Raw genomic sequence first — 23,239 nt, 5'->3', positions numbered from 1 at the left:
TCATTCATCAGCATAATTGGGAGTGCAGGAATGCCTGCCAAAACATAATCTATATCTAAATAAAATCTTCTGTGTGCAAAACAATGGCAATGAAGGACATTCAGAAAAGAGCAGGCCATGTGGAAGGACTTGAAACAAACAAAGCACAGATCCCTGTTTTGCAATTCTGGCAGTGCCTGGGGTGTCGAGCTGGGGAAGGAAGCCTGCCACAGCTTTATCCAGCCTCTGCTGTTGTAGAACAGCGAATGCAAACTTGGAAGTGAACTGAATCTGGGTCCATCATGTGTTGAGCACATCTGATGTTTTGAAAACTTTCAATTAGTTTTCATTAGTATTCATAAATTGGAAAATACATTGAAAAACCCAGTCTCCTGGCTTCTTTCGAAAAACTGAAAGGTATGAAAACATTGGGATTGCATTTCAGTAGGACAGCAATAAACTGGAGAGGAACAGCGACTGTCTTTTTTCTCTGCATGGGTATGTCATCTTCACTTTGCTGCAGGCCCTTACTCCTTCTCATGTTCCTGACCCTGAGGTCAGGTTCCGGGTGTCGTATGGGCCTGTGCTTACACGATGTCCCCCCATTCCCCTATCATTGCAAAGCAATGGTAAATGAAACATCAATTATTTCCTATATCCCAGTCCTTACCCAGTGTGGAGAAACAAAAGATAGACTGAGAAAGACATGCCTTTCTAGAAAAACAGGGTAGAGGTGGTACCCCTCCTCCCAGGGGATATTTGGCAATGTCTGGAGACATTTTTGGTTGTCATAACTAGGGAGGGTGCTACTGGCATCTTAGAGGGTAGAGGCCAGGGAGAACAGAAAAATTAGGTTCCATCCTGATGGGGCAAGGATGACAATAATGATAAAAACTCTGATGTGGGGGTGGTGGCCTCCATGGCTCCACTTGCCCCAGCTGTGCTCTTATGACCCTCATAAGCCCCCTGTGAGGGTGCTTATTTCCCCACCTTAGGCCTGGTGATGCTAGGCCTCACAGCCTGTAAATGTCAGAGCAAGGCCCAAAGCAAAGATGTGGCAGTCTGTTCTGGGCTTGGGTCCTCGGCTCTGCCTTGGGCTTTGTAAGCCAACCTGCAACCTCCCTGTTATCCAGCCTGTACTTCTCTTAGCTTGAGTCTGGTGCTACCAGCAACCACAGAACCCAGACTGATAGTCTCTCCACTGTACTATGCTTCCTCCACAGTGGATAGAACTTGCTGGAAGGGGCATGCAACTACCGCCTAAAAAACCCCTGGGAACTGGCAGACAATAAGAGGTCTGGGGAAGCAAGAAGCATAGTCTGAAGAGGGAACAAAAATTAAATCCAAGAGATGGGCACAGTTAGTACTTGTAGGAAAGTCAACAGTCACACCCAGGGCAGAGCAATTTAGAATCAGAGAGTCAAGGAGGGACAGAAAAACAAAAAAATTCATTACTGTTCATCCATCCATCCATCCATCCATCTATCCTTTCAGCACATATTTATAGAGGAGGATGCAGGCCATGAGCAAGGTTTATGGCCCCTGCCCTTGTGGAATCAAAACCATACTCGGAGGCTTCCAGCTGTTTGATTTCAAGCAAGTTACTTCCTTTTCTGAGTTTCCTGATCAATAAAAGGATGGGGGAAGAGTTCCATCTTACAGGAAGTGATGTGAAGATTAAATACAATCTTCTTAGCATGGGACTGACTCAGAGTCTCAATAAATGCCTCCTTGGTTCCATCCCTCCCTCCACAGGTATCATTCAGGAAACCATACAGGATTCCTGCAGCTCCCTGAGGCAGAGACAGCTTATGGGGTCACTTTTCAGCTAAAAAGACCCTCTCATATTTCAGAGAACCAATTATCGCCATGACGTTGGAGTATGTTTTGTGGACCATGCTATACAGGATGCAGAATGACCCTCCAATCAGCAGCAAGCATTCGTGTGATGTGTGAGCACATGAGTTCCCATGACAGTCCTGGTCCATCTTACAAATTTCCATTTGGATCTGTAACCCACTGGAGGCATCAAGCAGAAGCATATTCACAGCTGCTTGCAGGGTTGGGGGTAGGTGTGCGTGTGGGGACCCCCTCTCATTCAGATTACAATCAGGCGCTTATTAAGAACCGGGGTACACACAGTAATGAACTGTTATTTCATGCTCCCACTGCTAAAACCCCTGTGGCCCTCCAATAGATGGTCTTCAAGGAGTTTGGTGCATGCCGATGTGAGTATCTGGATGTGTGTGCCTACTTACCAAGCTTGTACCACATATCACGGATGGAGAAGCCAATTAGCCGTCTCATGTCCCCATACCTAGGAGGAACAAAAACCTCTGCTTCAGGCACCAACTCAGAGGATCTCATGGACCTCCCCCTCTTCAGGAAATCCAAAAATGCAACCTACTTATTCAGGATTTTGTTGTACTTGGCGTGCGAGAACTGCTCCAGCTGCAGAGAATCCTGGGTGATAAAAGCCACTGCCAGATGAAAATAGTTGTTCCACAGCTGTAAATGAAAGAGCAGAGAACAGTTATGGAGAGGGTCTGAAGTGGGAAGGCATGAGCGCTGGGTAGTGTGAATAATTTATGAAGATGGCAGAAGATAGAGGCAGAACCAGTTTAATTGTGCCCACTGCAATTTTCTAACTGGCACTGACTCTGAAATTAACATCCTGGCCAAAGTGAGGACAATGGATGGATTTCTCTAGGCACTACCATGTCCACTCTCAGACAACAGGATTTGGGAGAAGAGGAGAATTTTAGGGGTTTTCTTTGTTGTTGTTTTTGTTGCTGTTTTTTGTTTTTTTGTCCTTGTGCTTTGTTTTGTTTTTTGAAAGACAACTTGCCCCAGCTGAGTGCCACGGAGAGCTGTTTCTTGCCCTGGAATTAGAGGGTGATGAAGGGTAAGACAGTTCAGGGATTCACAGCCTCTCTGGAAGTCCTCCCTAATTCACCTGACAGCTTGGAGGACCAACCTGCAATCCATTCTGTCTTAAAATATTTTGCCTTTTCTTTCCCTTTAGTTCGATGGTTTCAAAGTGTGGTTGCCAGATCAGCAGCAGCAGCAGCGCCTGGGAACTTGTTAGAGATACAAATTCTCTGGCCCCTGCCCAGACCTACTGAATCAGAACCTCTAGGGGTGGGACCTAGAAATCTGCAGGTTAATAAGCACTCAGGTGATTCTGATGCACGGTTCAGTTACAGCCCCTGCTGGCCCAGCTGAGATGCAGGCTTGTAAGGATTTTTGCATGTACCTGATCTGTTAGTGCTAAATGTGAGGCACTGATACTAGAACCCACTCCACCAGCTTGCAGTGAAATAGAGCAGGTAAAGGAGTCAGCACATGGTGACTGCTCAAAAGATTGGCCACACCGATGGCAATATTGATACAGGCTACAGAACCAGAGATATTATAGGTCCAAACCATGGATCTACAATCCATGGATTCATCACGGAGCCTCGGTGAACCTGTCTGCAAAACTGAGGTGACTCTGGTACCCACTGCAGAAAGCTGTGATAAAGATGACACAAAATGAGGTGTTTAAAGACACGAATCACAGTAAGAGCTCAAAAATCCTTGCTAGCCTCATTGCTGTTGTGCTTTTCTTTATTCCAGTGGTTCCTTTGGTACCAAAGCCAGTGATACCACCTAGGGTTTTGGTGCTCAAGGGCAATTGTTGCAAGATGCCAAGGTCCTGCAAGGAGCAGGTGGGAGACAGCTTTGCTGAACAAAGCCCACCCACTTTCGGCCCCTCTCAACAGTGTTTGTAGCAACAGGATAGGTAACATTAGCCAGAGAAATCATCCTGCCATTGAGACCTTCATCCTTAACTCAAAGATGTTCATTCGTGTTTGCAGATGGCCAAGACTATAAAAGAGGCAACTCTTCCACTGATAACATAACATCATGATTGCTGCCCAGAGTATGACTTTCAAATGGGTTTGCGGTTCCAGTCTTTGAAAGAAGCAACACAAGCACTCTAATTTTACTATGGGCCAGGAACTTTCCCATACATCTTCCTTTCATCGCTCAACACTTGATAGCTCTCATTCCTCATCTTAAGCTTCCTTCAGATGAGGAGACTGAAGCTTGGAGAGGTTAAGTATTTCGCCTAAGTCTCTCATCTTGTTATACACACAGCAGAGCTAAGATCTGCATCCAGACCTTCCAATTGACATCTGGGGTTCTTTTAACACACCACGGTCAGTCTTCAGCTGGGGATGCATTTAACAAATATTTCTGGAACATCTGCTAAGTGCCCAGGCCTTGCCACAGTGAGGTGACAGAGCAGCGGTTACACAGACAGTGATCCCTGGCCTCATGCAGTTTACATTTTGTTGAGTGAATGCTTTTTTCTTTACTTGGACCTTTATCACCCAGGGCCCCAAAAACCAAACTGCTCTTGGGATGCAGTGAAGTGGCCTCTTGGCTCATGGCCCCCTTAAAGTCAGCTCTCCATGCAGAGACCAGAAGAACCTTTTAAAACACATCAGATCATTCGAGACCAGCCTGACCAACATGGCAAAACCCCGTCTCTACTAAAAATACAAAAATTAGCCGGGCATGGTGGCACATGCCTGTAATCCCAGCTACTCAGGGGACTGAGGCAGGAGAATCCCTTGAACCTAGGAGGTGGAGGTTGCAGTGAGCTGAGATCGCGCCACTGCACGCCAGCCTGGGAGACAGAATGAGACTCCATCTCAAAACAAAAACAAAAACAAAAACACATCAGATCATGCCACTCCCTTCCTCAAAGTCCTCCAAAGGTTCTTGTAACATTTGGAATCAAATCTCCTTGTTTCCATAGCAACCTTGTTTATGTAAACACATGTGGCAGGTTGGGTGTCCTGTCCGCACCCCTTCAGACTGCCTTTCCTCCCGGCACCCCAGTGACTTAGCAGCTTCTCCAGGGCTTTGCTGTGAAAATGTGCAGCTCTGGTCTCTGGTCTGCTGATGTGCGGAGCTTACACCTTCTCACATTGAAGATGAGAATTTGAAACAACAAGCCAGGGCAAGAGAAAACCGTGGCCACAAGACATGGAAATGAGTGTTTCCATGAAAGTGAGAAATCTCTGATTTTAGCAGACAGCAAAAGAGTAATCAAGGTACATCGGAAATAGGTATCCAACAAAGCAAGTCAATCTATAATTACTCGTGAGAATAATTTCAGAAATGCCACCTAACACGTAAGACATGTCAAATATGGTTGAGCCTCTTGCCATTCTCTATTCTACCCTGAATGAATCCATCAAAAAAGCATTTTCTCTGTCATCCCATTCCTGATTTTCTTTTTTTTTTAATCTGAGATATAATTTATATACCATAAAATTCACTTTTTTAAGTGCATAATTTAGTTTTTAGTATATTCACAGGGTGGTTCAACCATTACCACTGTCTAATTTTGGAACATTTTCATCGCGCCAAAAGAAACCCTCTACCCATAAGAGTCAGTCCCTCTTCTCCCCACCAACATCTTCCCCTACCCTGTCCCTGGAACATATACAAACACGAGGCATCCACCACAGGCTTGGCACACACCAAGCACTCAGTAAATGCAATGGTGGTGTTGATGTTAGCACGGGGTATAGAGTATTTGTATGCCCTGTCTTCTCCAGCTGTAAGCTCCACAAGTACCCAAATCCTGTCTTGCATTTATTTGTATCCCTAATGCCACGCTCAGCACAATGACTTGAATACAGCTGGGCTCCAGAAAATATTTATTTATCAATTGCTATATTGTTACAGAAATTCTTCAAAAGGTCCCAGATTTTTCTGTCTGCACTGCTAAAAACTGCCTGGAAACTGTTAATACTAATGTACTGTCTGTCTCTGTGGATTTGCCTATTCTGACAGTTCATATAAATGACATCATAAAATATATGACCTTTCATGTATGATTTCGTGTACTTAGTGTAATGCTTTCAAGGTTCATCCATGTTGTAGTATGGATCAGTACTTCATTTTTTATTGTTGAATAATATTCAACCATATGGATATACACATTTTGATTACGTATTCATCCACCGATGGTCATTTGGGTTGTTTCCAGTCTTTGACTATTATGAATCATAGCATTGACACTATGCTGCTATGAACATTTCTGTACAAATCTCTGGGTGGACATATGTTTCAACTGTCATGGGAGTGGACCTGGTTTTGTTTTGGTTTTGGCTTCCATTCTGGAAGACCTTTATGAACCATGAAGCCATAGCTGTGCCTCATCTTCTTAGTGGATCAGAAATGGCACATCCAAGTACCTCACTCACAGCCCCTGCCCAGTTCTGGCCATGGGGCTCTGTGGGAATGCCTTCTGGAACTCAGAGGAGGTACTCACAGTATGTGGCTCTGTGCAGTGCTCTTAGAGGTGAGCCGTGGTCACAACTAGATATTGCTGAATACTTATAAGGCCTCTGCCCCAAGCCTTTCTTCACTCTTGTTCCCAAAGAATCAGATCCAAATGCATTCACCTGGCTCTTAAAGTCTCATACAATTTCCATGGTCCCCAGTGCTGTCTCCTTCGACAACTGCCCACTGAGGTGGGCTGGTCTGCTCAGACTCCACAGAGATCACAGGAGCATTTTGGTCTCCTTGGCTTCACTCACAGTGGTTCTCATACCCGCAGTGACTGTGTCCTATTCTTACATCCAAGCTGGGTTCAAGACCCGCTTCCTTCATGAAGGCTTCCTAGACTGCAGGGCACATTGGGTCTGCCTGATCACTTCCTGATTTGAGGAGCACTTATTGTGTGATATCATGGATGTTAGTCCACTGTTCTGCACCTGGCCTTGTGCTCCATTCGTTTCTCATGACAGCACTGTCTGATGGTCAAGAGGACATGTGTCAGTGTGTTGCAGACCAGGGTGTGAAAACCATTTCTATTGCTTATTAGCTGGGTTGCCTTTTGCTAGTTACTTGACCTTTCTGAGCCTCATTTTCCTTTATGTAAAATACCCAAAATAATGGTCCCTACCATAAAGGACTGTTGTAATTACGGGATCAATAATATGAGAATGAGGCATCCACTACAGGCTTGACACTAAGCACTCAGTGTATGGAATGGTGGTGTTGATGACAGCATTGGTTGTGGAGAATTTGTATGCCCTGTCTTCTCCAGTTGTAACCTCCACAAGTACCAAAATTTTGTCTTCCATTTATTTGTATCTCTAATGCCATGCTCAGCACAAGGACTTGAATACAGCTGGGCTCCAGAAAATATTTATTTATCAATTGCTGTATTGTCAGAGAAATTCTTCAAAGGGTCCCAGATTTTTCTTTCTGCCCTGCTACAAGCTGCCTGGTGATATTTCTACTAAATGTCTACCTCAGCTGACTAGGGGAAGCTACAGTGTCTCTTTAGCAAAATGCACAGGTCTCTTTGCCCTGGGGGAAGGGATGAGGTGATTTCTGATTGGGAATTTAATATTCTGAAATGATAGAACAATAGAGGGTTAGAACTGGAATAAATTTAAGTGTCATCTGTTCTGACTACCATATTGCACAGAGATAAACAGTAAAGTCCAGATAAAGTAAAAGACCACCCAAAGTCATACTGCTAGTGGGTATAATGAGAATTTAGTTACTTTTAATTAACTCTCAAGAAATTATGAAAGTAATATACACACATAGTTTTAAAAAATGATAGAAAATATTAAATGGGAGAAAGTTATTTTCCATCCTACCTTGGATCCAAGTCTAATTCCCCAGAAGAAAATGTTAACAATTCCTTGGGATAGCCTTTCAGAATTTTTTTATGCATAAACAAATGTATGTATAGACATCTTTTTTAAAAGTCTGCTGCACTTGGCTTTTTTCTCTTACCAATATATCTTGCAAATGTTTCTATATTAGCATATACAGATCTGCTTCATTCTCTTTTATTGCTACATTGTATTCTATGAGAATGTACTTTAATTTTAACCAAATTCCCTATTTATAGACATTTAGCTTGATTCCAATTTTTTTTTTTCCGCTAGCAACAATGCTGTAATCAACACCCTTATTTAAACATCTTTATGCATGGGAAACTCCATTTGTAGTATACATTCCTAGAACTGGAATTTCTAAGACATAGGGTCTGTGCATGTTTAGTTGTTTTTTGTCTTTGTTTTTATAGACACTGTCAGGTTGCCTTCCAGGGTTTCAATTCAATTACCACTTCCATTATCATGGACAAGGTACCCTACCTTTCTGAGTCTCAGTAACTTCACCTAGAAAAGGAAGACAATAGTATCTAAAGGGTGTGGTTGTAGGGACTAGACGAGAGAATCACTGCCTAGTAAACTCTTAGTCTTGCAAAAAAGCCTTCTCCACTCATCCAAGCAAAGTGAATTTACCCATTATTCACCCATATTATACCCTGTTCACAACATCTATGTCATATTTTCAACAAAATTAATTTATTTTCTGTCTCCTCTACTGGTTGTCAGCATCGAGAAAGCAAGAACCTTCTTTTTAAATTTACTCTTGTTTATATGGTATCGCACATTATGTCTGAGCCAGCATGTGCTTGGGAAATTATTTTTTGAATGAGTTCATTAATGAACCAAGCACACTGCATGCATTCTGGTTAAACCCCCCTAAAAAAAAACTATGAGATTTGTATAATTATTCTCCCCATTTTAGAGATCAGGAAACTGAGGCCCGGAGAGGTTCAATATCTTGCCCGACATCACAGAGCTACAAAATGGTGAAGGTGGCATCTGAATCCAGTTTATCTGACTCCAGGTCGTGCATTCTTCACCGCCCTGCTCTTCTGCTGAAATCACTCTTCTCTCTTCTCAGTGTCCTTTCCGCTTTATTGTTGGTTACGGTTTTCACTGGTCCATCTGATGTTTATAAAGACTACAGTCCTTATAGCAGAGAGATCAAGGGTTTTTTAAATAAGAATCAGGATTCTTTCTCAGTGACCTGGAATCATTATTTATGTCAAATTTCAGTTAAAAAAAGAAACCAGCATGCAGTGGTGCTGAGATGCAGTCAGCCTGCCCTCCTCTTTGGGGCAGAGGCACAGCTGTCATGACCACTCGGCGGATGCTTCTGGTTCTGGGAGTCGAAGGCCCCAGGTGTGGACTCAGGTGAGAAATATCAGACTAGAGGATGTCTGGGGCCTAAAAGCTGAAGCAGGCAGGGCTGGGGAAACTGCACCCAAGCATGTGCCCACCGTTCTGCCTGTGGAACCATCCCACCATGAGTCCCCCTGTGGGGGCGCTATGGGAGGCTGCAAGGCTTTGATGACTGCTCCCTCTGTGTGTGTCTCTCCTTCGCCTGTTTTTGGCATCACCGGTTACATTTCCCATTATAAAGAGCAAGGTGGCCCTCACGCCTCTACTAAAGGCTAGAGATATTTTAGAAGTTTTTCATTTCACAGGATATCAAAAATGGTTCCCAGGATAGGCTGGTAATCCAAAAATGCCTCAAGGCCTAGGCAGAAATGGCCACCACCTAGAGCCAATTAGAGCATCCCCAAATAGAGAGAATCATCTCACTACCAAACACAGCGCTGCCCAAGACAGAGTCTTTCTGGAGTCCAAGTATATTCTCTGATTCCAGGGCCAATCAGAGATTTCAACATGGAGAGTCTCATCTTCCGGCCAATCATCTCAGAGCTCTCTATCCCAGTGCCAGTAAGAATTAGAAAGGGCAGAGAGTGCTTCTGGATCTAAATAAAGCTGTCTCCTGGAATCCAAAGGCACCCAATTCCTAAGAGACAGAGCGGAAGAGTGAAAAGAGGATGTGCTGTGCAGACAAGCCTGGGGTTAAATCCCAGCAGCCCCATTTATTGGTTAGATGACCTTTAACCGAAAAGTCAATCAATTCTCTGAAGCTCAGTTAATTCACCAGTGAAATGGGTATATCCCAACCTAACAAGATTATGATGACAATCAAAATTTTCTAAGTAGATGCCCAATAAAGTTAGTCACCCTCTTCAAAAGCCTGGATGCTAGAAGATGGATTTATATAGCCTTCTACCAAGATTCCAAGATCCTTGAGGGTAGGGCAGTGTTCTTTGCTTGAGTTCCCTGAAGCGTGTTGCAATAGTCTGGGCCCATAAGAATTGTTCTTGAACACAATTTCTTGCTGATTTGAATTTGAAATCCTCTCTTTGTCTTCCCTGACCACGTGAACTGATGCAGACACCAAGGACCAGCATCCTGAATAGGGCCTAGAATGCAAGTGATCTCAGCCGCAAGCAGAAAACACCATTTTTATAATTCCCAGTTCTTGTCACCTACAGAGTGGCAGTCACCAAGCTTCTTACTTTCTGCCCTTTGAATCACAAAACCACAGTTCTGGGAAAGATATTAGGGATAATCTCATTGCACTTGCCCCTCCTCTGGTCAGTGGCTGCCAAGACAGGCAGCAGTCAGTGATGGATGCTGTTCCTGCTGATATTAAATGCATAATTAATGAGACCGTAAGAAGGAGACAAGGTGTGTTCCAGGCAGGGTACAGAGAACAAATCCATTCTCACACAGAGGGAGGAAAAGGTAGGAGAACAAAGATAAGGTTGGAAAATGATCCTGTTCTTGGGTACTTTTCAATAAATAGCTATGGAAGCCTCATTAGGAAAAGAGACTTACTTTATTGTGTAATGTTGGCCACTCTTCTGTTTTACAGAATCTTGTGGGTGTGACAGCCCCAGGCAATGTTGTGGTAACCAGAAAGAGGCCTCCTGTCCTTTTATCAAGGACTGACATCCATTCCCAGCCCTGACACATTTAGGGGCATGATCATCATAATCATTATCCAAATAATAAAATTACTATTATTATAATGAGCTAACACTTATTAAACGGCTGCTATGTTCCCAGCACTGTTCTAAATGCTTTATGTGAATTCACTTAATCCTCACAACCATCCAATGACATAGCTGCTATTAGTATCCTGATTTAATGTTGAGGAAACTGAGGCACACAGAGATGAAGTAATTTGTCTAAAGTCACTCAGCTTGCAAGCCCGTACTTCTCATGTATGAAACGCTCAATCTCTGAGCATCTCTCAAATACAGATTTTCTTTCAGGAAAACAGGATATAAACCTAAAGGAATGCCCTGAAGGAATGAAGTTGAGCTTCTCTTGGAAAATTGCCATCTAAGAGCATGGAAAAGAGTGAAGTCGGAAAGCAAGTTTGAGGCTGCAATTGCTGACACCCACGGAAAGAGATGAACAAACTAGCTCGCAGTTATATGGACCAAACCCTGTCACCTCTGGCCTCTAGGTATGGTGTTCCAAGTTGCCCCTCCCAAAAAGCAGAAACTTCCCTGGACATACCCATGACCAGGGCCTGCAGGCATCTCAGCCACATTTGGAAGGAAATCGAGCATCTCTCCTGATTCAAACCAGCTAAAGAGATACTCTTTGTTCCCATGTCGAAGATTTATAATGCCAGGAGAAACTCTCACCCAGACCCAGTCGGGCAGTCAACCCCCTGCAGGGGTGAAAGTCTATATCTGGCACGTGGTTGTTGTCATCTGTGTGGGCCTTGGTGTCAGCCACCACTGAGTTCTGGTCCCAACTTTGCACTGATGTGCTCAGTGACACCAGGCTGTCTCCTTATTATCTCTGAGTCTTACTTCCTGCCTCCTTAGAGCAGAAAAAAATGTTAGTAATAGTGGCTAACTTGTAGGGTGGCTGTAAACACTGAGAAAGATAATGCCCTTAAAGTGCTTCTCGTGAGATCTGGCATGTGTTAATCATCAGAAAATGGCAGCTACTCATTTTATCATGGCTCTCATTGTCGCTCAGTTGCCTGATTTGAACGCAAGGTAGTTCAAGAGAATCTTCTTCAGAGATCCTGTTCATCCTCTCAACAAATACTCATAGGCTGGTGCTCTCAGCAGGGTGAATCTCACAGTCCTCAGCCCAGACATCACCTCCCCAAGAAGACCTACCATGTGCCAGGCACAGAGCATAGAGTTGTTGTGTGTTCAAGGTCTTTATAATCATGAGGCTTAAGTTCTATGGGAGTAAAGAGAGGAAATACGCACGTAGAGAAGAAAGATGATTTCTTCTTTTTTTTTTTGAGATGGAGTCTCGCTCTGTCGCCCAGGCTTGAGTGCAGTGGCCGGATCTCAGCTCACTGCAAGCTTTGCCTCCCGGGTTTACACCATTCTCCTGCCTCAGCCTCCAAGTAGCTGGGATTACAGGTGCCCGCCACCACGCCCGGCTAGTTTTTTGTATTTTTTAGTAGAGACGGGGTTTCACCGGGTTAGCCAGGATGGTCTCAATCTCCTGACCTCGTGATCCGCCTGCCTCGGCCTCCCAAAGTGCTGGGATTACAGGCTTGAGCCACCGCGCCCAGCAAGAAAGATGATTTCTAATGACATTTAGTGGTATGAAGAGACTCCAGGAAGCCACGTGGTTTTGCATAATGACCGTGGGGTCAGTGGGGGTGATCCTCAGAGAGGAGTCAGGCAGGGGAGGCCTCTTTAAGGAGGAAACATTTGAACAGAAACTTATGGGACCTTACAAGTGGGTTTTCCCAGCAAGCCCCTTGTCACATTCCAGTTCTGGAAAAACCCTTTGAAGTAGAAAGGGTAGTTGCTGCATTTTACAGATGACTCACTTGAGGCATGGATACAGTCCAGGCCTTGCCTGAAGTTGCTCAGCTTCTGAGAGGTGAAAGCCCAGACAGGAACTGAACAACTTAGATGAGCAAGGAAAAAACAGCATCATTGCAGTTCATGAGCTCAGTGTCTCCTACGTGCTAAGCCCCCACTGCAAGAGATGCAAGGGATCAGAGGCTTCCCTGGAGGGGATCCTCTTGTGGGGAGCCTTCCCTCTCACCTCTCCAGGCAGAGGCAGCAATTTGGACTTTCCCACAGAGTTTGTTCTTCTTGGGCCTGGACCTGGGCAGGTGTGTCATTCTGTTTGCCCCAAGCACATACTTTTAGGGCCCTGAATCTCTTAGAGGTCCCAGGTCTTGGCTGAGCACTAAAACTGACTTTCGAAGGAATCAGGAAGCCACAAAGTTGTACTGAAGAACTTGATTGTAAATCATTTTTCATTGTCTATGACTGGCTGCTCTTTTGGCTCCAGGCAATAGAAAAGCAAAAAAAAAAAAAAGGTGATACATTTTTAAAAGGTGGTACCGACTCTGACAATGAATGAATGCAAGTCTCCTTGTTAGCATAAGATCCATTATACAGTCACATTTGCATATGATGATCAGTTGGTGACTATTTAATCAAGGACCTGGTTGAAAGCCTGAGAATTTTCTCCCCAGCCACAACCCTCCGTGGGAATCCCCGGAAAGACTAGGACAGCTTCTGTAGGCTTTGGGATGTGTCTGATGGAGCGATCAGCCCAAGATGTCAGAGACGCCCTGGGCAGCTCCAAGGGTAGCTCTGGTGCCTCATACTCACCTGGAACTCAAAGTTCGTGTGTTCTAGGAACTTCTGGTTCATGGTTTCTGCAAACTTGTTGATAGCTCTCAGGAAGACCCTGGAAGAGGGCAGAAAATTACCAGACTATCTGAGCATGATGCCTTACATTCCTTTGTCCTTGTGCCAGACTGAAATTCCCTTACCCTCTTTGGGGAGAGGCTCAAAGGCCAAATTACCGATTTAGAGAGGTGAGCTAATGCAGATTAACAACTGTTCACACTCTAGACCTGGGGCTGTTTGCCTTGCAAGAACTCAATAACTGTTTGACTTCTTTTTGAAAATTTGCATTGTCTTATGTTTAAGATATTACAAGCTTATGGCAGAAAATTCATGCTAAAGAGAAATCACCTCCCCACCTCCAAACAAACAAATAAACAACATGCTACCACATCCTATCACCGATCGAAAACTGTCATCCACGTTTTGATGAACATAATTTCAAAGGTCTCCCTAGATGTATGTAAACAAATGATATTTTAAGGGTATCATTTTGATAAATGGGGCTAAACAACAAATGCTGTTTCAGTCTGTCTTTTTTACTCAACAATAAATTGTGTGCTTCTTTCATGCCAATGAATGTAGATACATCTCATCCTTTTTAATCACTGAAGAGCATTCCACTGTACGGATGTATCACAGTTTGTTTAATCCATTTCTTATTGATGGATCTTTTTGGTTTTTTTTTCTCAGTATTTTTCTGTAATAAACAATGCTCTAATGATCACTCTTCTGTGTATATCATATACCTGCTATATATACCCCTTCTCCACTGTTCTCCTCCAAGTAATAATACTGGTCAAATGGGCTGGGTGCGGTGGCTCACACCTGTAATCTCAGCACTTTGGGAGGCCAAGGTGGGTGGATCACTTGAGGTCTGGAGTTCAAGACCAGCCTGACCATTGTAGTGAAACCCTGTCTCTACTAAAAATACAAAAATTAGCCGGGCATTGTGGTGCACACCGGTAATCCCAGCTACTTGGGAAGCTGAGGCATGAGGATCCCTTGAACCCAGGAGGTGGAGGTTGCAGAGTGATCTAAGATCATGACACTGCACTCCAGCCTGGGCAATAGTGAGAGTCTGTCTCAAAAAAAAAAAAAAAAAAAAATACTTGTCAAATGTCATGCACGTTTATAATTTTGGTACTTGTTGTCAATTTGCATTTCCCCTTAAGTGTCTTCCTGTCCATGTTGTTCTCTCCTTCCTCCTTGCCAAGCCCTTCCGACTGGTCTTGCAGCCTCCTGTCTCTTCATCCTGGAAAGCTCATTTCTCTAAAGGACAGCTCCGTCATATCAATCACTGACTTGATGGCTCTCCACTGCCTACAGGGTGAGTCCAAGCTCTTTCCCTGGACAGTCCCTCCCGTCATGATGGGACCCCAACCTTCTTTTCTAAGATTATTTCTTGCTAGTACCCTGTGTTTCTGGTATTTCCCAAATCCCTGTCTATGTTCTTTCTTTGTGTAGAATGTCCCTCGCCTTCTCATCTCTGAAAGTTGGGATTCTTCATGGTCATTACCCTTCCTGGTCCAGATCGAGAGCCTTCTTCACTTAGTTTTCCATCATCCCACCAGCCTTAAGTGACTGAGACCACCCCCATTCTCTGAGGTTATTTCTGGCACCCCTCCTATGAGCACACTTTATATCCAGCTGTCTGTGTGCAGCCGCATCTCTTCTTTCAGACTATGAGCTTCCGCAGGGCAGGGTCTGCTGTACTCATGTGTACCCGAAGGGATCCTCATTGCAACTCCCGTTCCCAGCGTTCATCATGGTCTAGGATGATTCACTTGTATGACTCAGTAACATCTCTCTCCTTTAGTAGATTCTACTCTTCTGGGAATCACAGACTCCCTCTATGCTCTCACATACTCCCCAGTCCACATGACTTTAACTCCTAAATTTTTATCTCCATCCCTGGCCTCCCCCCTACACACCAGCTTGCACTCCAGCTCTCTGATCTATACCCATACTTGAATAACATATAGGCATCTCAAACTTACATGTCAAAAACTAAACTCCGACCACTTGCCCTCCCCACACCCACCCTGAAATACTTCTTTCTGTAGTCTTCCCATCTAAGTTAAGGACAATTCTATTCTTCCAGTTGCTCAGAGTCGGGGGAGAAAAAGGAAACAATTTTGGTAACGTCCTTGACTATGTCTTTCTCTCATATCCTACACCTGGACTTTACAGAACACATATGCATATAAGAAGTGTCCCCTCCCAGGGAACAAAAAGGCTGGGCTATTTATGCCTTAGCAGCAGCCCCCAGCCCCCTCACTGGTTGAAAGTTGCTCCAATGGGCAGGAAGTCCCTGTCACTTCTGGCCTGTCCTGTAGGTGAGCTGAGCACTCTGTAGCCAGACAAAGCCCAGGGAAAGAAAGAAGAAAGAAAGCCTCAGGGCGCATGGGAAATGTCCACCGAAGCTGCCGGCAGATTTTGGGTGGTTCAAGAGATGGTGGGTGGAGGATCTGCAGCATTTGCTACATCAGGCACTGCAGGGCCAGGTGTTCACTAAGATACTTTCATGACTGTTGAACGCAGAAGGCAGTGCATCCTGGCACTGGGATCACAGGATTTGGACACACACACACACACACACACACACACACACAAATGGGTGTGACTTCTGGCTTTGTTACTCTCCAGCGGTGTGGATTTGGAGCATGTTAATATAACCCCTGAAGTTTCAGTCTCCTCCCTTGTGAAATAGCAGTAATGGAACCTTTTTCACAGGGTCGCTAGCTGAGGTGGCTTCAGACCCCTCTGGACTGCTTTATTCTTCTAAAGGCAAGAGCCAGACAACAGGGCAGACAGAGGACAGGGCTCAGTTAGCAGCCAGTTTTGAGGCAGGCAGCACCATACAAAAACAGAAATAAAAATCCCACAAAATCTGCCACCCCATCAGGCTGTCACAAAGGGAGATTTCTGTGGTTTTGTTAGTCTGTTATTCACCAATACGCCTTTGAAACAACATCGTATTTTGTATTCTCTCCTTAAAGATGAGTTATCTGATCCCCCAGATGGAAATGCATTAAGTGGCTGTCACATTATATGTAAACATCTCAGAACCTCGAATACAATACCAAAGTGAGGGCTTTCACACACTCTCAGCAGCATCAATGCTATCAGTCATTCCAGGAACAGTCATTATTTTGGTTGTCAGCTTAAACTTGTCTCCAGCCTCAAAGGCCAGTCTAATGACCACAAACCGATTTGCCCCTGTGCTGACGAGGGAGATTAGTAGCAGGTAAATCAAAGTTCCTCCCTTTCTCTAGAGCCTTTCATAGCCACACACTGGAAATCATAATATCACTTCACTCTGGGTGCCCATGCTTGGGTTTGGAAAAATAAGGCATTTTTCTTCTCATTTTTCTTATTTTTTTAAAAACAGTAATAGGCCGGGCACAGTGGCTCACGCCTATAATCCCAGCACTGTGGGAGGCCAAGATGGGTGGATCATGAGGTCAGGAGTTCGAGACCAGCCTGGCCAACATGGTGAAACCTCGTTTCTACTAAAAATGAGGAGAGAGAGAGACCCTCTCATATTGTTTTATATTGTTTTATACTCAGTACCTGTTTTAAGAAAAAAACAAGGAAGTAAAACCAAAGACAGGCAGCCCAGTGCCAGGCCCAAAACCAGGCCTGGGCCTGCCTGGCCTAACCCCAGTAGTTAAAAATCAACTCATAACTTAGAAACCAATATTCTTCATAGATTGTATAAAAGAACATAGTGAAACTCCCGGCCCTGTTTTGTTTCTCTCTGACCACCGGTGCATGCAACCCCTATCACGTACCCCTTGCTTGCTTAAATCAATCACGATCCTTTCATGTGAAATCTTTAGTGTTGTGAGCCCTTAAAAGGGACAGAAATTGTGCACTCAGGGAACTCGGATTTTAAGGCAGTAGCTTGCCGATGCTCCCAGCTGAATAAAGCCCTTCCTTCCACAACTCAGTGTCTGAGAGGTTTTGTCTGTGGCTCGTCCTGCTACAAAAATACAAAAATTAGCTGGGCATGGTGCATGTGCCTGTAATCCCAGCCACTTGGGAGACTGAGGCAGGAGAATTGCTTGAACCAGGGAGTTGGAGGTTGCAGTGAGCCGAGATCACGCCACTGCACTCCAGCCTGGGCGACAGAGTGAGACTGTCTCAAAACGACAACAACAACAACAGCAGCAATAACTGTACTTAAAGCCTAAGCACTCATATAGTAAAGTGGGTCAGGATGAAAACACACTCAACTCTATTACTGTCAACAATGAACCTGAATTGTTGAAAACAAAGTTCATTATCAAATCTCAACCTAGCACTTCCTGTGTCTCATCTGTGTTGCTTAGTGGCTGTAGAGGAGGAAGAACAATCCCAACCACGGTTTTCAACTGTCTGCCAGGCTCCACGCTAGGGGCTTTGCATGGATTCTTTCCTCTGTTGCTTTTGTTTTTCTAATGCTCACCTATCTCTGAATTAGATACGGTTTCCACTTTAGAGACATGAGTTTAGGTAACTTTCCCAAAAGCCCAGGCAGTACATGTAAAATCAGGATTTACATGTAGTTACACTGTCTGCAGAATCTAGGTATTTAACCACAGGGCAGTTCTGTCCACAGGACATCTCTGTAATTCTGTTCAATCCAAGCCGTGAGCTCACTTTATTAATAATAACAATGATGGAAGTATCAATTGCCACCATTCATATGGCCTGTGCTAAGAGCTCTACAAACGTTATTTCACTTAATTCTATAAACTGAAGTAGGAGCTACTGTTATACCCATTTAACATAAGAGGAAACCGAGCCTTAGAAAGAGCAAATAATTTCCCCACATTCAAACAGCAAAGAAGCAGAAGAGTCCAGACCTAAACTCAGGTTTGTCTTTCTCTAAAGTGTTTCCAATTAACCAGAAGGACACACTGGCTCCTTGAACTTCCGGCACTGGCATGCTTCCACTCATGCCTGCCATGCACACAGCCCTTCACACTTCGTCCACATCATTCTGCTGCCTGCCCACAGCTGACTGGGTCTAGGGCCAACACGTGACTCAAAGCAGCGTGCATGGGCTGGCCAGCAGCCCATGGGTGGTCTTATGGGTATAGTACTGTGCAATGGAGATACCCAAGCCTGGACACAAGTAGATCCATCCTTTCAACCAGCCCACAAGGAGGGAGAATGCAATCTGAGCCTTGAGCAGAAGCCATGGGCAGATGATTCCATGAGGAACCAGAAGCCATATGCAATAGAGCAGGGAACAGATAAGTCAGCTGTCGTGAGTAGGAAGAAGCTGGCAGAAAGAGGAGCCAAACCCAGGCTTGCTATCCTGAAAACTGTTCTGTGTGAGGCCTCACAGAGCCTGCTGGCTCGAGTCCCCAGCTTCCTACTTCTCTTCATGTGGCAGAACAAATCCTGGGGTCAGGAGGCAGCCGAGAATAAGCCTATACACACTACATGTACTACTCCCTGGCCTGGGCCCAGGAGTGGAAGGTGCACAGAGTCCTACAGGTGCTGCAAGCCAGCCAGAGTTACCTTCCCACTCAGCCACTCTTTTGAGCTGCGGTCATGGGCTGGGTGGTTGACCTCTGTGAATCTCAATTGCCCCATCTGTAAAAGGAGCCATGTGTGAAGACTAAATGAGATGCAGTACAGGAAGCAGGCGCCCAGTGCCTGCACATAGATGTCCTCAGTACATGTCAGCTGTTGTTGTTAGAGTTATCCTCAACTGCCCACTGCCTCGAAGTTCTAGGGCAGGAGGATACGAGGCTGATGATACTCCCATGTGACAACACAGCATGGACCCATGCCCACAGGCAGTATCATGTGAATAAAAGAGGGGAGAGGAGGCAGACATGCCCTATCTGGTGAGATTCACCAAGGGAGAGAAAGGGCCTCTCCAAATTCCAATTCCCTGTTATTCATCCAAATCCCAATCCCCTGTTATTCATGGGATGTAGTTGATTCTACTGGTCAGAACTAAAGATGAAAGCATTGGGCCGGGCGCGGTGGCTCAAGCCTGTAATCCCAGCACTTTGGGAGGCCGAGACGGGCGGATCACGAGGTCAGGAGATCGAGACCATCCTGGCGAACACCGTGAAACCCCGTCTCTACCAAAAAATACAAAAAACTAGCTGGGCGAGGTGCCGGGCGCCTGTAGTCCCAGTTACTCGGGAGGCTGAGGCAGGAGAATGGCGTGAACCCAGGAGAGGGAGCTTGCAGTGAGCTGAGATCCGGCCACTGCACTCCAGCCTGGGCGACACAGCGAGACTCCGTCTCAAAAAAAAAAAAAAAAAAAAAAAAGGAAGCATTGGCTGGAAGACATAGACATCCCTCCTCTTGAGCCACTGGGATATCCATTCTCCCACAGAGCCTTTAAGTGCCTCCTTTACAACACACAAAATGCTCCATGGACCAAAAGGTTAGAATGAATCAGCATATTCCAGCTCAGTGACAAGACACAGTTCACCCCAAGTGCCCGCAAACATTTTCTGCATAATTTGGGATTCCAGTTAGGGATGCAGCAGGCTCCCGGGATCGGGATCCTGCAGCCAGCTGGATGTCAGGATTAGGTGTTCTTTGCTGATTAAGGAAACCATGAAGAGGTAAGCTGGGCATGGCGGCTCATGTCTGTAATCCCAGCACTTTGGGAGGCTGAGGCGGGTGAGTCACCTGAGGTCAGGAGTTCGAGACTAGCCTGGCCAATGTGGCAAAACCCTGTCTCTGTTAAAAATATAAAAATTAGCCAGGCATGGTGGCGTGCACCTGTAATCCCAGCTACTGAGGGGGCTGAAGCAGGAGAATCACCGGAATCCAGGAGGTGGAGGTTGCAGTGAGCTGAGATTGTGCCATTGCACTCCAGCCTGGGTGACAGAGTGAGACTCTGCCTCAAAAAAAAAAAAAAAGAAAGAGGGTTCTTTCTTTCTGGATTACATGGAGGTGAGGACCCCCAAAATGAATGATCACTACAAATTAAGGTAGTAGGATGAAGGGAAAATGGGTGTCAGTGATTCAACAGCACATTGATGGAACCACCATATGAAAAGGTAGACAAGACCCAGCCCAGATTTGCGCTTCAGTGAAGTAGTTTGGATATATCCAGACCATAGAAATAGAAATAGAAAGCAAAATTAACATCTATGAAGCGCTTGCTATGTGTCAAACACTATTCTAACTACTTTCTACATATTATTTCATTTTAGTTCCCAGAAATATCCTTTGTGGTATCATTATTAGCCACATTTTACAGTGAGGAAAACGGAGTCCAGAGTGGTGAAGGAACTTGCTCAGATGGAATTTGAACCCAGGCAACCATAAGTCCTAACTGCCCTGTTCTGCCTCTGGTCTCTTTCTGGGCTCCGAATTCATGACAGCAACTGCAGCTTACATTTCCATGGGAATATTTACTGTTTCCCTAGCTAGACCAGAAGCCCTCTGCCTTCTGGGACCATAGCTTAAATTGGCCTGTCCATTGCCTAGAACCTTGGATGCCCATGAAATTCAATAAATATTTGGTGGTTAACTGTATTTAGGGTAACTTTAGGGATGTGTATAAATCCTAAGCCTCCTTAAAATGTTGGATTTCTAGAGTGAGGTGCAGATGGAAGAGAGGTAAAAGAGGTTTCCAGGCATAATCTTGTTCATTTACAACGTTATAAAGAACTCGATCATTTAAAAATTAACGACATCATGTAAATCAGATCTTACTCAGTGTTGCAGCTTACCAAAAAGAAAAACGCTGTAACAGGAAGTATTTCTTGCAGGAGATGTGTCACTATGTCTGCATACACAAACAGTACACAGCTGGGGAGACATTAAAATCTAGAAAACCCCACTCCCTTTTCCAACAAACAGATAAGTAAATAATAGATGACTAATGCATACATAATACAGACATCATAAGTGATAATAGAAAAATTATAAAAACAGGCCAAATATAATAACATGCGGATCATGGCAGGAAGGAAGAAAAGTTAGTTGGAATGTCCAGACACACTGACAAGTGAAGCTGGCCCTGACCACATAAATAAGTTGCATCTTTTTGGAGAAAAGAAAATAGTATTCTGGGGAATACTGGTCTGGGATAAGTCATGGTATATGTTCTGTTTATCTAAATTGGGTTGAAATTGTTTACTAGTGGCATGATCTTGGAGAATTGTTTCACCTCTCTGGGCAAAATGCACTTAATAATATGGAGATTACTTTGGGAGGCCGAGGCAGGCAGATCACCTGAATTTGGGAGTTCAAGACCAGCCTGACCAACATGGAGAAACCCCTTCTCTACTAAGAATACAAAATTAGCCAGGTGTGGTGGCGCATGCCTGTAATCCCAGCTACTCGGAAGGGTGAGGCAGGAGAATCTCTTGAACCTGGGAGGTGGAGGTTGCAGTGAGCCGAGATCACGCCATTGCACTCCAGCCTGGGCAACAGGAGCGAAACTCTGTCTCAAAAATAAATAAATAAATAAAACAATAATAATAATACAGAGATTAAGAGCATTGGCTTCAATGAAATGGCTTCTGTTTCTTTTCAGCAATGCAACAGGAAGTATGTTACTTATCTATTCTGCACCTCAGCTTCCTCCTATATAATACGTGAATTACAGTTGTTCTACATTATAAAGTTATTGGGAGGATTAAATGAACTAATACATGTGAAGCCTTTGCAACAGTGATGGATCTAGGTACTTAATAAATGTTAGCTATTATAATATCATACAAAATGCAAAAATAGTGAGAACATTTCATGTGTTCTATAAATATAAGAGATCATTTTGGCTAGAAGATGAAGAAAATATTTGAACTAAGCTATGTGCCTGCAAGGAGAAAAAAGTAATCTTTTCTGGTTGACATTAACACATGCTTCTTTAGTCCAAGGCTAAGTTTGTTGTCATCACCTAGTGATATCAATCCTATTATTATTGAGTTTTTCCTTGATACTGGCACTGTGCTAAGGAGTAACTCATTCTATCCTTATACACACAACGCAATTTTCATGAAATAGAAACTACCATTATCCCCATTTTACAGACTAGGAAACTAATACTCCAAGAGGTTAAAAGACTTCCCACGAAAGAGAAAGTGGCAGAATTAAAGAGTCTGAAGCCCAGGCTGTGTTCCGGAGTCTAACTTTTTTCTTTAATGTAAAAAAAAAATAAGTACTTGGCTGACCCTTAAGAGATACAAATCTATTATTTCTATTTAGGAGAGATTTCCAATTTATTAAGTCCCTTAGGAGATTACATTCTAATTTTCTAGGTATAAAGAAACAAGGATTATTGTATCATTTCTGGGGGCCTGTCCCAAAAATGGCTAAAGTTTGAATCAAGCTGGGATTTCAGGAGGAGATATTCCTTCAAAGCACTCCCACGGGGCCCAGCATATGTTTCTTCCAGAAGGACCATTAGACATCTCAGAAGGAGAAGTTGCCTGGCCAGGGCTCTAGTCCCAAGACCCTGGATCAAGGCTGGATATCTGTGCATTCAGCTGCCCATCATTTAGTCCTCTTTCTGGTAACAACTTCTAGACTTTCCTTTGAAGAACTACTCTCCCTGCTTCTTTCCTTATCCCCTGACTTTGTGGTTTTGGTAGAACTGACCACACCACCCACCCCTAGTTCCAAAGGCGGGTCATGAAATCCAAGCCTGATTTAACAGTACATTTCATTCGGCTGGCCGCAGAGGTCTATGGATGGGCATGTAGCCCAGGCCAGACCTTTGAAGACTGGCCTCAGAATTTTTTCTGTACCTATAGAAAAAGAAGTCTTTTCATTCTATCGTCATTGAAAATACAACAAGGAATATATCTGCAACTTCTAGAGTCCATTTTCCCCACTATGAAGACAGCATCTGCCTGAGAATAAGGTAAATAGAAAAAGCAGAGAGAGACACACACA

The 23,239-nt window shown here is 44.3% G+C and overlaps 1 protein-coding gene across 1 annotated transcript in view; it reads right to left on the bottom strand.

Annotated features, from left to right (window-relative positions):
• Positions 1–23,239, bottom strand: part of DOCK2 (dedicator of cytokinesis 2) — a 435,458-nt gene that overhangs the window by 72,597 nt on the left and 339,622 nt on the right. Inside the window, exons 30-32 of the mRNA XM_025388691.1 lie at positions 13,346–13,424; positions 2,387–2,487; positions 2,238–2,296 (exon numbers count right to left, since the gene is read on the bottom strand). Coding sequence (XP_025244476.1) covers positions 2,238–2,296; positions 2,387–2,487; positions 13,346–13,424 — 239 coding nt within the window. The remainder of the gene's footprint in view (positions 1–2,237; positions 2,297–2,386; positions 2,488–13,345; positions 13,425–23,239) is intronic.

Source organism: Theropithecus gelada, chromosome 6 (assembly GCF_003255815.1).
Source record: "Theropithecus gelada isolate Dixy chromosome 6, Tgel_1.0, whole genome shotgun sequence".
Classification (NCBI taxonomy): Eukaryota; Metazoa; Chordata; class Mammalia; order Primates; family Cercopithecidae; genus Theropithecus; species Theropithecus gelada.
This window is presented reverse-complemented; position numbering and strand designations above follow the sequence as displayed.